This window comes from Oenanthe melanoleuca, chromosome 1A, assembly GCF_029582105.1.
Source record: "Oenanthe melanoleuca isolate GR-GAL-2019-014 chromosome 1A, OMel1.0, whole genome shotgun sequence".
NCBI lineage: Eukaryota > Metazoa > Chordata > Aves > Passeriformes > Muscicapidae > Oenanthe > Oenanthe melanoleuca.
Genome location: NC_079334.1, coordinates 67,599,845 through 67,613,518, shown reverse-complemented (window position 1 = coordinate 67,613,518; position 13,674 = coordinate 67,599,845). Strand labels below are relative to the sequence as shown.

Below are 13,674 nucleotides of genomic sequence, written 5' to 3'. Positions count from 1 at the left end.
AGTCACCCTGAGGAAGAAGTGGATTGGAATAAAGCAATGGAGTTCTCATTAAATTTAATCATGTGAAGTTCAAGCATAATTGCTCAGAAGTGTGATCCCTTCCCTCTTCAGCCTGTGCTGGAGTCAAGAGAGCTCTTGGTCAGTTGTGATGGATTTGTCAGAGAGTTTGAATGGTGCTGGTTCTGGTGGTGGAGTGGGGCCAGTTTGGGTCACATGGGACTGGTTTTGCACTAAGGCCTCATGAAATGATGATAAATCTGGGTTTGATGAGCTGTGTGGTCCTTTTTGAGTTCATATTCCCAGGATTTTAAAGCATTTTGAGTTTGGGTTTGGAATCTTGTAATAATGGAATCTTTTAGGTTGGAAATTCCTTTAAGATGGAGTCCAGCCATTAATCCAGCAGTGCCACCACTAAACCACATCCCCAAGAGCCACATCTTCAAGTTGGTTAAATCCCTCCAGGGATGGGGACTCCAACACTCCCTGGGCAGCTGTGCCAGCCCTTTCCATGAAGAAAATTTCCCAATATCCAAGTTAAACCTCTCCTGCCATGGCTTGAGGCCATTCCTTCTGCTCCTGTCCCTGTTCCCTGGGATTAGATCCCAAATCCCCCTCCTGTCAGGGAGTTGTGGAGAGCCAAAAGTTTCTCCCTGAGCCTCCTTTTCTCCAGGCTGAGCAGTAAGAGCACCAAAAATCTGGAGGCAAAATGTCTTTTTTGACACCATGGGTTTCAGGTGCAGAAAAATGATATTTTCTGTTAATATTTGTGTGATCTGAAAGGTTTAAAAGTGAAATTTTAAAACAGTTGTTAGAATGTGGTTGCTGCTAATGTTAGGAACAGCTCCTGTCACCTGTGCTGTGCAAAGCCTTATGTGAGTGGAGAATAATGTTTTTAATGAGTGAACAATGGTAGAAACTTCAGTTCTGAAGAACTTTTTTATGTTTCCTGAGACTTGTCCTTTCAGATAATTTGTGTCTCTGTCCTTAGTTACCTGTTTGTAAAATCAGATGAACTTGAGGTAATTTCTCTGACTTTGCAGACAGGTGAAATGGAGTTGGAGAAATCTCCATTTCACACCTCTCAGGGCTCAGCTCAGCTTGGAGATGTTTTCCTGACATCCCTCCCATCCTTTCAAATCCCTCATCAGCTCTGATGATTTCCAGCCCATGTTCCACTCATGAAATATTGAAACTCAGCACTCACCAACATTATTCACTCATTAATATTGCAACATCACCTAAACACATTGCTCAAAACATTTTGGGATCTTCTGTGAGCCTGTCTGGAGGAATTAAGGAGCTTGTTGGGCTCCAAGAAAACAAGAAAACCTGATGGATCCTCCTCATGTTGTACCTTATCTCCAGCTGGAGTAAGTTTTTGGGTTCCATATTAAATGACACCTCATTAAATTTTAACCTAATTCATAGAGGATAGGATGATTTTCCTGACAGTGGACTTTGAAACAGGGAATATTTTGATTTTTGCTTGGTTGGAAGAGATGAAAAATGACACAGTTCATGAGTGAGTTTATCGTGGAAAGCCACAGATCCATCAGATTGTGCAGCTTGGAGACTGTAATAAAGATAAAACAACTGGCAAGTAATCACTGCCCTGAAAAAATAGCAAAAAGGAAATGCTTAGGCTTTGATAGTGTAATAAATTTCCAATATCTGAAAATAAGGGCTGGAAATGACAAATCACTGTATTTTTCTTAAGAGTTTTGTTTGCCAGTTCTGGATTTCTGTGGATTCTTGATTAATGTAGAATAAACTATAAAGTGGCTATCAGAGCACCAAACTAATATTTTTCAGCTTTTCTCAGTGTGTTGCTGTTGTCTCTGAATTAAAAGGTGCTTTTTCCTTAATTAACATCTGCAGGTGTTTTTCAAGAACAACAGAAATGGATATTTGAAAGTAAACAAAAGAGGGAGTTCTTGTGGATTTAGAATTAAATTACTCATCTTGTTATTGTGGCAAACAGGGGTCATGCTGGGCATGAGGAGAGTCCTGGGCCATAAATCCACATGGCAAAATTAACAATCTGCTTTTCTTGAACTTAATTAACAACTAGATGTGAAAAGGAGGGAAACTACTTCGAGCAAAGTTTTATTGTTTGTTTTTTTAGAGTGTGTTTCTGTATTTCCTGGGATACAGAAAACTCCTTGGCCCTCAGAGATGATTTCTTGTTTGGGTCTTAAATTTCTATTTCTGTGTTTCAGATTCTAATTTCTAATTGGAATATGGAGCCAGTTCTATATTTGGCTTCTCTTATCTTGTTTGACTTGATATGATGGTTGTCAGTTATTAATTTTAAGTCATGACTTAATTGAGAAATTATTTTTCCTCTTGTTTTGCTTTGTGTTATTATGTTATTATTTGATTTTAAGAGATGTGTGTTCAACAGTTCAGTCTGCTTTAGATAATGCTCTGAAATATTTGATGAATTCCCAGGTAAATTCTCTTGTGCCTGATCTTGCATGTAGGACATTCATAGTTCTAAAGCTGTACAATAACAAATGCCACTAAAATCCCACATTCCCTGCCCTTCCAGAAAGAAAAGACAGGAATAAAAAGGTGAAATGTAGAAGCAGAAATGTTATTTTGGTGAAGTATTTTCCCTTTGGTCTGAAGCTCTGCTGGAGAGGAGCTTGGAATGGGTGGTTTGATCACATATATTTGATTCCTTTATCTCCTGCCCACATCTCAGAAAATCTAAATTAATAAAACCTGACTATTTTTTATTTAATTGATTTATTTATTTATAAATATATATTTTAATTTTTAAATTTTTTTTTAATATCTGAGAGTGTCTTCCAGAATTCTTTTTGCTTGTTGTTGTGTGATTGCTCCTCGAGGTGACGTGGTGGCTTTTGTGTTCAACCTGAGTGAAATCTGATTCAGAGGTGGAATGTACTGCAAACATTATTTTGATTAAAGTGACTTCAGGACTTAAACAGCCAAAAATCTGTCTTCCAGTGGAGCCTAAATATGACAATGTGATAACAAAAATACTCAAATTCTTGTTATGCTCCTCTGACAGGAATAAATCTTCTGAGATGCCTAAATCCTGGCTGATTGGTTTATCAGGATTTACCCATCCTCTTACAAAAAAAATACAGATATATAAATTTTCTGCATAGCAGTAAGTTAAGACCATTGAAGTTCTCAACAACAGTGCTGGGAAAAGACAGGAATTGTTTTTTTGTGTTGGTTGTGTGCTATAAAGCAGTTGAGAAATGAAATATTGGGAAGTGTTAACACAGACTTTAACTGGAGCTGCTGCTTAATGCTTTATGTGTGTTTTCCAATAGCACCAGGAGAAGTGATTGCCTTGCATGCCACACTTCATTAAATCAGCCACTCCACACTTCTTAAAGCAGTATTTCATAATTATTTAGAAGGATTTTATTCAAAAAGATATCAATTGTGTGAGGAAAATGTATAGCCAGCAGCCTTTTCTGCTGCTTCAGCAGCTTTTTGAACATCCTTTCTGTATAAATGATCAGTGTAACACTCTCTGTTGTCTGGAGTTCTGTGCTCAAACACAAGAACCATTATCTTGAGCCTTTATCTCTGCTGTAATTAAAAATGTCACTTGAAAAATTCCTGTGGAATTCCTGGAGTAGTGACAAGTTGTGCTGTTTAACTCCTCACAAATTGCAGAGTGCCTCTCTCTATTTTATTATTTTATATATATATATTTTAAACTTTTGCCTAGATAATAATACAATTTATTACTGTAAATCCAGCTGATGTTTGCCTTTATTCAGTACATGCTGAATGCCAGGAAAATGAATTTGCCATGGAAAAAAAACCTACTGGAGGTTGATGCAGAAAAATGTTTGAGATCAGTGGGATGTGCTGAGTGTTTGTTTCATTAAGCTCCTACAAGCCACCCAATTATGGAACTCAAATAAATGAAAATGACTTCTAAAATCCTGCTTATTTTGTTAAAAACTCTGCTGAATTTCAATCAGTTTGAGGTGACTGTTTAGGAATTTTGTTTTCTGAATAAAAACTGCCCTAAATGAAAGTTTGGTGGATGCTTGAGGAATTTGTGTTGTGTGATCCTGGTCACACAAATGAGAGTTGATAAAAAAATACCTAAAATTTTTGCTTGAAGGTGCTGCCAGGAGCAGTCTTGGATGTAAAAAAGTTCCTTTTTGGCCTAAATTGTATAAAATTTGATAATGAAATAATGTCATTTTCTTTTATGGTAGAACACCCTGTAAGGAAAGGGAGAGGGAGGAAAAAAACAAACAGTAAAATGGATTTTTTTTGACTGAAGTGACCTTAGTGTCTTGATCTAGATTAAAATGGGAGATTAAGAAGATCTAATTTGATGTAAAGAAGAATTAAATGTAAATATCTGAGTGTTGAAGGGTTGTTTTATTTTGGCGATTTTTGGGTGGTGTTTATTCATGAGATTTTTTTTTGTTTTTTGATTTTTCAGAGTTTATAATGGCAACTTTTGGCTGGATTTTTCAGCTTTTTATATGTAAAATATATTTCCTATCTTTTAATTACTGTGCTATGTACAGCAGCATAAAGAAGGGTCATTTTTAAGGGAAAATCACTTGCAGGAGGTCAAATCCAAGAAGGATGAGGAAGGATTTTGCTTCAGTTTCAGGAAGCATTAAATGTTCTCTTTCTGTTTCTCACCAGAAAAAGACTACTATTTTGACACTTTTTCATTTTTAGACAAAACATGATTTCTCCAATCCAAAAGACAACCAGCATGTTTTGACTGTGCTGTGTGAAGGATTGTTATGATTGTATGAAGGATTTGTTATATCAATCCTGCTGGAGTAATTTGGGGGACCTTGGGAAATCACTTAATGGAATTTGGTCCATGTCTGCATAATATGACTGACTTTTTTTTTTTTTTTTTTTTTTTTTTTTTTTTTTTTTCTGGAGTAATTGAAGATGCAGCTTAATAAACTTTTATAAAGATTCCCAGTTGGTTGCTGCATTTCAGAGGGTTTGGAGCTGAGCACTGAAGTAATACATCTTGTAATTGTCTTTTTTCCTCCCTACCTCACTTAATGTATTCCCTGGGGAAGAATCTAATGTACTCTAATGCTGGTACCTTTTACAAAGTGACCCGACTCATTAGGATTTGTTCTCCAGAGCTCCCTTGACAACAGATAAATGCACTGAGAATATTGAAGCTTCCTCTCCATCATTCTTCCCAAAAAAAAAAAAAAAAAAAAAAAATCTATTTGAAACCCAGCGTTTCATAGCTCCATTATTGCTCTGAGTTCCGTGCTCGGTGTCACAACACACGAGTTTTATTCACTGAGTGATTTCCGAGTGTTTCCATGAAAATGAGACACACTGTGCTTGTCTCAAGTACTCCATTGCAGCTTTCAAATCTGTTTATGGCTTGTGACATAGAAATGTTGAGAATTTTCTGGGCCTGAAGTTGCCTTTATTAACTCTGTTGCAACAAGTTCAATAACTGTTTTCTCTCCTCCTCTCAAATCGCTGGGGAAGGTTGATTATGGATCTTTGTGGAGCCTGGGAAATGGATGAAGTCCTTGGGTTTATGGTGTGTTTAGAGGGAGGAAAGCACTTTCCCAGTGCAGGAAAGCTTTTAGGTGGAAATTGAGTGCCTGCTGGCTGGTGGGAGAAGGATTTTCCTGGAAAAAATGGTTCCATAAAACCAGGCAAAACCCCAGCCAACCAACAGAGTTCTCTACTTAAAAATACATTTCATTGATTCTGTTATAATTTATAATTATGTAATTTATATGGTTTAATGAACAGTGATGGCAAAACCTGTAACTTTTGTGTATTCAGATTTTGATACTTCAATTAGAAATAAACTTTTTGTATTTTGTATTTAAGTGCCTTAAAAAACCAACAGTAAAAAAACAACTTTCGAAGTGACTTTTCTCTACTTTGAAACTCCATTTGGAAAGTCGATTTTGAGATTTCTCTCAGCCTCAATCTCTCTGCACCTCCTGCAGGTTGAAACAAGAGCAGATGTACGTCCGGGATGAGTTTGGCAAACTCCTGGAAAGGGAGAGGATCTCCTCCAACGAGCACCTGACCCGAGCCATGCTGCGGGAGAGAGCGGCCAGCGAGGAGGAGCGGCAGAAGGCGCAGCGCTTTGTGAGTCCCCACATTGCCCAGAAATCACACACCTGCCAGGCAACTCTCTGCTCAGGCCCATTAGTCTTTATTTATTTTATTTCTTTTATTTGTTTATTTATTTTTGTTTTCGGTTACAGTTAGGATTGAAGCAAGATGAAGTTTTGTGTTCGGGCTTGGTTGTTCATTCATTTTTATCTATAGTACAATGAGTGCTGCAGCACTTCTAGCTAACAAGCTAAAAATGAAAAAATGGAGTCGTATCCCACTTGTTACAAGGTGTTTTAAAGCTCAACAGTTCAATTAAAAGCTTTGCTTTTGACTTAATGACTAAACACCCCTGACCTGCAGTGTGGCATTTTCTGTTTAAACAAAAAATATTACTCAAAACTAAGAAGGAGGAACAAGAAGGAAGAAAAAGCCAATACCCCAGAACTCCTATCTTGTTTCATACCCATTACTATATTCTAAATCCCTAAATTTCAAACCTTTCACTATATTGTATTGTACACTAATACTCAAATTACACACTGGTGATTTTAACTCCATCACTCAATTTTGGAAGCTTCTCCAAGGCCTCAGGTCAAAAGCAGTGTTCTGCTGGGGGTCAGTGCCAGAAAGCTCAGAAAATTCAAAACTCTCAGGTTTTAGGGTTCCTACACAGCCCTGTTGGTAGAAGAGGAGAGCAGATCTCATTATTTCTTTTTTTTCATGACTAGGTAGCAGTGTGTTTTATTTTGGTTAAATATCCCTCTTTTAAGGGGTTTTGCTGCTCATTTTCAACTTTGGAACCAGCTTAGTGAAAAATTCTGTTGAAAAGAATCATTTCTCATTAGAGCTGGTGTATCAAACCTTCTTGACAAGGAAATTGGAGCATATGGTTGGCTGTTTTCCTCAGAAAACTGACATTATACAGTTCAGTCCATTTCAAATGTCTGACAGATTTATAACTTCCTCTATAGAGTGTTTGCTTGCTGTAGAGAGTCTTTATTGACTCTTCTTTCTAACAATAATCATTATTGTCTGAGGTGGGAATATGCCTTTAAAAATATAAATATACTTGAGTGTGAATATTAAAGAAATTGGTATTTTCAAGGCAAAAGTTTAAAATACTTAATGTGAGCATTGCTATGAAAATAAATGGGAATTACTTATGTCAGCAGCAACATAAATATTTGTTGGGCTCTCTGAATCTGGGGTAAAATCCAAAGTTTTAAGGTTTATGGGTTGCTATCTTAGTAATCAATCACTTCAATAAGCAATAGCTTTGTCTGTGCTGTGGGAGTTCAAATCTGATGTTCATGTTATTTTTCCAAATCTCAATTTAAAACCAAACCAGTTCCAGCTCAGTGTTGGTATTTTTCCAGCCATTTGTTGATGCTTTTTCACCTCTGTGGTAACATTATTGTTGAAGAATAATTTCAGTGTTGTAAACAAATGTTTAATATTTTGGCATTGTAAAACATGGGAACAAAGGAGGATAGAAAAGAATTATGACCAAGGTACATCCTTAGTTATGTGCCTTAAATCCTTGGATTCTTAATATTGTGTAGGAGAGATAAGGGTTTTGTGGCCTGGAGCTAATGAGGAGCTGAAGATTTATAATGGTGACTATTATTTGCATAATTACTGCATCTTTTTCTCCTTGTTATGGTGATTTTGGGAAGCACAAGCTGGATTTCTCCTCAGCCAAATGCTCGAGAAATTCCTTATTATGAATATGAAACTTTATTTACTTTATTTAATTTATTTAGTTATTTGACTGGTTAATTTTCACTTGCTTCAGAATATCAAAGTTAGCAGTTGTGTCATCTTGGTTTTGATCAATCTTCCTGGTTCCATCTGTGAAATTTGGAAATACCTGGTGGTTCTTGGGTGCAGATTTGTTATCAGCACTGCAGATTTGCCATTTCCACTGGAGCTTGTTCATTCTTTGAAGTGTGTACTCTAAGATTACAACTTAGCAAAAAGGTTCTGTCTGTGTGTTTCCTTAAATATGAAAATATTGAGTAATTCTCACCTTCCTATAAGTCAGCTCCTTTATTTTCTTCTAATAGGTCAGATTTTATTTCTTTGGCTTCATTGCTTACCCCCTACCTCTACATTTATTTCCTGTATCAAAGCTGAATTCAAAATCTGTACCACAGGGAAATGTATTTCTGTGGATCCTTTGTCAGGTACTGTGAGGAATTTTGTGTTCTAGTAAAGTGCTACAGCAGGTTTGTATTTTATGGAGCCCAGATTTTATTTGTCAGACTCTTCTTGCAGAAAAACAAAACTGTTCCTGAAGTGTCAGTAGCAAAATAAATTCCTGTGCTGCTACTAAATTGTTCAAATAGTGCAAAGGAAAAGAAATTATGGTGAGAAAGGAAGAGTTTGAGTTTTCCTTTGTAAAGGGTGCTAATTCAGGTTTTAATAAATAGATGTTAAATAAAGTCATTTTCCCATTACTGAAGAATTTTAACCCCAGGTGCTGTTTATAATCTCAGAAAGAAGAAATTTATAGTGTTAACATCCCAAAAGTTAGGATTAGCTCTTTATACAAATGGGTTTGGAAAAAAAGGATGAACTGGTGTGTTAATACCTGAAGTACTTTTGTGCTGTGACATGTCCCAGGAAGTGCCCCCAGTTCAGGGGGGCTGGCAGGTGGCTCCTACAAAAACATATTTTGGGGCCATCCAAAGGTTTGCAAAGCAGTGATTGTGACATTTGCGCCAGCAAAAGTAGAAATTATTGTGCAGAGTGGAATTTCCAGACCCTGGAAATCCCTTGTGGCGTCAGTGTGAGGATTTAATCAACTGTTGGTGCTTAGCTCAGCAGAAATGAAGGCAGCTGCTGTCAGATCCTTCAGCAAGCCTTGAAATGCCACGGACTGGGAGTGTTTGGGACACAGCCTGGCTTTCCTTATGCCACAGATTTGGGATCATGTTTGGAAAAGTAATGCTCTCAGGGTGCTGGGGAGCTGGGGAGCTCTTGGATCTCCTCTGGCTGTGGGATATTTGATCCTGGCACAGATTTCCCAGAGAAGCTGTGGCTGCTCCATCCCTGGAGTGTCCAAGGATGGCACTTGGAGCACCCTGGGATAGTGGAAGGTGTCCCTGACCATGGCAGGGGGGGAAATGAAATTATTTTTCAGATCCCTTCCAACCCAAACCATTCTATACTTCCAAGATTGTCCTTTATCTTTCCCCTCTCCTTTTTTCCCCCCATCTTCAGAGCTGTTTCCTGGCCTGTTTTCAGGGTTGGGTGCAAGGGCTGCTTTGATGGTGAAGAATTTCTTCTTTTTTTTTCTCTGCACTTCTCCTTTTCTGTTGTGTCAGTGCAGATATGAACTGAGGCAAATACATCACAAACCCATCCTGGAGCCCTTTCCAGATGCACCCAACCTGCTTTAGAACAACTCCAAAAATCAGCTCCAGTGAGGAAATTGCAGAGTGTGTGTGTGTGTGCAGGGCAGTTGTCAGGGGGGGCAGAATGAGAACTGCTTGAACTGGCCTTGCCATAAACCTTTTTGTACCTTTAGCTTTACTCACTTTGGAGATGTGACATTTGCAAAGCATCTCAGTGAAATGCTTGTGAAAATCACTTTGTGATTTCACCAAAGGACAAAGTGCAGCGTGTGCTCGAAGTCAAGAACTGCAGCTGCTTAAAAATGCTTCTTTTTCCACATGCTCTTAGTGTGGATATGATGTTTTTTTCTGCCCATCCCTCTTGAAAAAAAAGACTTCAGAATAAATCAAATCTTTTATTTCAGCCCAGCCATGAGGAATTTTGATGGTGGTGTGGTTCTCTGCAGCAAAAGGTGAAGCTGAGGATCCTTATGATGGCTCCAAGAATACTTTTATTATATTTTATCACTTAGATCTGTCCTCTGCCATATTTATTATTGGAGATTTTTCCTGCAAATCTAAAAATTGGGCCTAGTTGAGTTAGGCACAGTCTTGTAGAGTAGCTTTCAATGTTGTGGCTTTGCCATAAATAGTTTATTAATGTTCCATCACTTGAGTCATTATGGAAGTCAGGGTGAGACGAGGAGAATATGGAGTAGAAAATCAATAGTTACCCAAAGTGCAGAGGACCTGTTGTATTTCCATCTCCTGATAATGACCTGGAGTTTACTGTGAACACATTTGCTCCTCTGTCTGGACTGAAATGAGTTGTCATTAGGAGCCTGGATGTTAGAAAATGGTTTTATTGAGCTGCCAATGACATTAAAGTCTCATTTCCCTTTGAAGAGGCACAGAAATATTGTTCTGTTCATGTGCTGTAACCAGAACATTAAAATTTGATTATTGCTATCATTAGAAGTCTGTATCCATACTAATGCAATTATATCTATTTGCCCATGTGTTGTTCCAGGCTTTCATTGAAGCACCTGTTTGAGAGTGAAATCTGTTGGTGCTGAAGAATCTCATTGTTTTGTAAATTATTTTCTGCACAAGAAGTTCTATCAAAAAATTCCTCGCTCAAAAAAAAATCAATTTGGTAGAAGTATCTTCATATTAAAAACCACTTTTTTTTTTTTGCACTTTAAGTCACTGTGATAATCAGATTATTGGAGATTTTCTCCCTAGCAAAATCCTATTTGAGATGTGAAGTTCTTTTACTTCTCTGAGCCCTGAAATCAATAGAGAAAATACATTGCTGGCCATATCAGAGCTGAAGTGTGTTGAGTTATGTGAGGAGGAAATCTGACCTGTTGTGATAATTGAATGTACAGGTTGTTAAAATGAACTCTTTAGCTCCTCTGTGCCTGAACTGGTTTGGTGTTTTCCCCATCACCCTGGGGTGACTGGTCCCAGTCAGTGCTGGGCAATGAGCTCCCCTTTGGAGCTGCATTTATTTTTCCTGTCCTCAATTCATTAACTTTGTCATGAGGACATTCCCTATTTTCCATAAACAGATTAAATCCTGACCCTTCCTGCTCTTTCCAGCCAGGCCTGGACAAACCATATTTTAAGGATGACTTCACTAGGAAATACCAGGGGAAAGAATTAAATGAGTTAAGGCATTAGTTCTCAAGAGAAAAGTCTGTTTACAAACCTGCAGTATTTATTACATACCTCATTTAGCTCATTCATCATTTTAATAGAAAAATGAATCTTTTTAGAAGATTCTGAAATAATTTGAGGTAAACTACACAGCCTGAGGCAAAACAGGATTGCTTGGTGCAGGGATGGCTTTTGGAGAAGTAAGCACTAGCAGAGACTGTAATTCACAAAATATGGCAGTGAAAATACCAGAGGCTCATATTTGAACATGAGATTTAAGGTTTGGGAAGCACATGGTACAAAATTCAATCTACTGACAGTTGTTTTGTCTCTTGCTCCTCAGTTTTATAATTTAGAAAGTAGAAATTTTTCATGAAACCTTGTTGAAAGTGGACATCTGGGGAGTTTGATTCATAAAATCTTATTTAGTCCTATGCACATGGTTATTTTTGTGATGTTTTATGGCTTAGAAGTAGCAGTTTTGTTGCAGCAAAACCTCCTTTTCCTATGGGCAAGAGGAGCCTGGATTTGGTTGTTTCTGTCACAGAAGAAAGGAAGAAGAAAGTATTTTGTAATATTCAGGATGAGATCTTTCTTATTTTTTTGTATTTCATTTTTGGGGAAAGAAGATTGGTTGGATTTTAGAGAAGGAAGTGGAATACAATGAGCAAGACATTTATATTTGGAATATACACAATTCTACTGCACTGCTTGTTCCTTGGAATAAACAGAATATTGCTCCTTTGGTTTATATCTCTCTTGGCACACATTGCTTCTCATTTTTTGGCATTTCTGCTGCAGCACTGGAAATTTTGGGATAGAAATTCAGGTATTTGGGGTAGGTCTTTTAGGAGATCTTAAACAGGTAATGTGAAGCTACTGTGTGAGCAAGGAGCTCTTGCTAAGCAAATAAAGTTGATAATTTTCTCCCCAGTAAGAAAAGAGGCTGCTTGTCACATATTTGCAAATCATGAGTGATTTTCTTACCTGGCCTTGAAGAAGTACAGTTTTCCCTCCACCCTGATAAAGGAAAACAGTAAAAAGAATTTCAAATAGCCTGGGAGTGGGGCTGGAGTTGGAATCCCAATATGATTTTTCACATAAACTGGTAAATAAATGTTTTATTTCCTGTCTGAAATTGCCATGAAGGGCCTGGGAACCACAAGTTGCCTTTTCCTGGGTCTCTCTTCTGTCCCTTTGCAATGTCCATGCTGACATTCAAAATATTTGTTTCAGTGGAACAATAGAAATAATTTCTCCTTCCTTCAGCATTTCACTTGGCAACATGTTATAGATGTATTTTTTTAATATTTTTTCTATGTAACAGTTAATGGCTTTTTTTTTTTACTCTGTGTCAAAGTTTGACAGACAGGAAAACCACAGTAAAATGAGAATTTTGAAAGCAAGCAAAGTACAGAGAAGGAGCATTTATTCTCTTTAAGCTTTCTTTTTGAATGGTGAATGTGTTTTGATAGTCAAGCAGCATTTAAAGCATGTTATTTTTTAATTCTTATATAGCAAACCCCAAGATATTTGACTGAAGCAAAATTAATCACTGTGTTATTTCAGCATTCAGATGAAGATCTAGTGCTTTACAAAGCCTGCTGCTCCATCAATTTGTTCTTTGGGTTGAATTCAAATTGAGTTCATTTTTATAGATTCACTGCATAATACTCTGCTCTCTCCTCCCTCATTCATTAACCAATTTGTTCGTGCTACTCCCTTTTTATTGAACGGTAACAGAATTGCTGTGCTATCTCCCCAAATGAATATCATCATTCCTTGTCATGCATGGGCAGAAGTAAAGCTAATAATCCCTTTTTCCACACACCTTCCCTCTTCCAGGGACAGGTCTGGATTCTGCCCCGGAGGTAGCACGAGAACGTTTTAAATACCGTTCTTTGAGCAGAAATATTCCAAGCCAGGCTGCTTTTGATTACTTGTGGGCCTTTGGAGCATGTACACCCTGGCAGTTGTGTGACACAACAAAAACCACATCAAAGCCTTGTCAAGGCTTGTCCTTGTACATGACATGCTGCAAATGCAAGCGAGGGATTAAAACGTTCCTTTGACACCGCGACTCCGGCGAGGCTCCTCCACCCAGCACAATCGCCTGGGCCTCTCTTACTCTGACTTCTGTTCAGTATTTCTTTGCTCTCAGATTAAGCTGGTTTGAGGTAAGGATAGATTCACTTGTGTCACTTTTAATGTCCTCATTTGGTGCTGAATTACCAGATTTATGTAAATACAAAACACATTCCTTTGACACCAGGCTCAAAGCGTGACATGGGCGAGGCTCCTCCACTCAATAAAACAATTGCTTGGGTCTCTCTTACTCTGACTTTTATTCAATATTTCTTTGCTCTCAGATTAAGCTGGTTTTGGGTAGGGATAGATTCACTTGTGTCTCCTTTAATGTCCTCATTTTGGGTTGAATTACCAGATTTAGGTAAATACAAAACACATTCCTTTGACACTGCGACGTGGGCGAGGCTCCTCCACTCAACACGACAATCACCTGGGCCTCTCTGACTTTTATTCAATATTTCTTTGCTCTCAGATTAAGTTGGTTTCAGCTAGGGATAGA

General features: G+C 37.8%; 1 protein-coding gene across 2 annotated transcripts in view; it reads left to right on the top strand.

Annotated features, from left to right (window-relative positions):
* CHCHD3 (coiled-coil-helix-coiled-coil-helix domain containing 3) overlaps positions 1–13,674 on the top strand; it is a 121,300-nt gene that overhangs the window by 26,802 nt on the left and 80,824 nt on the right. For both annotated transcript variants that reach the window (XM_056482454.1, XM_056482455.1), the window contains exon 4: positions 5,973–6,117. In XM_056482454.1, the coding sequence (XP_056338429.1) occupies positions 5,973–6,117 (145 nt within the window). The remainder of the gene's footprint in view (positions 1–5,972; positions 6,118–13,674) is intronic.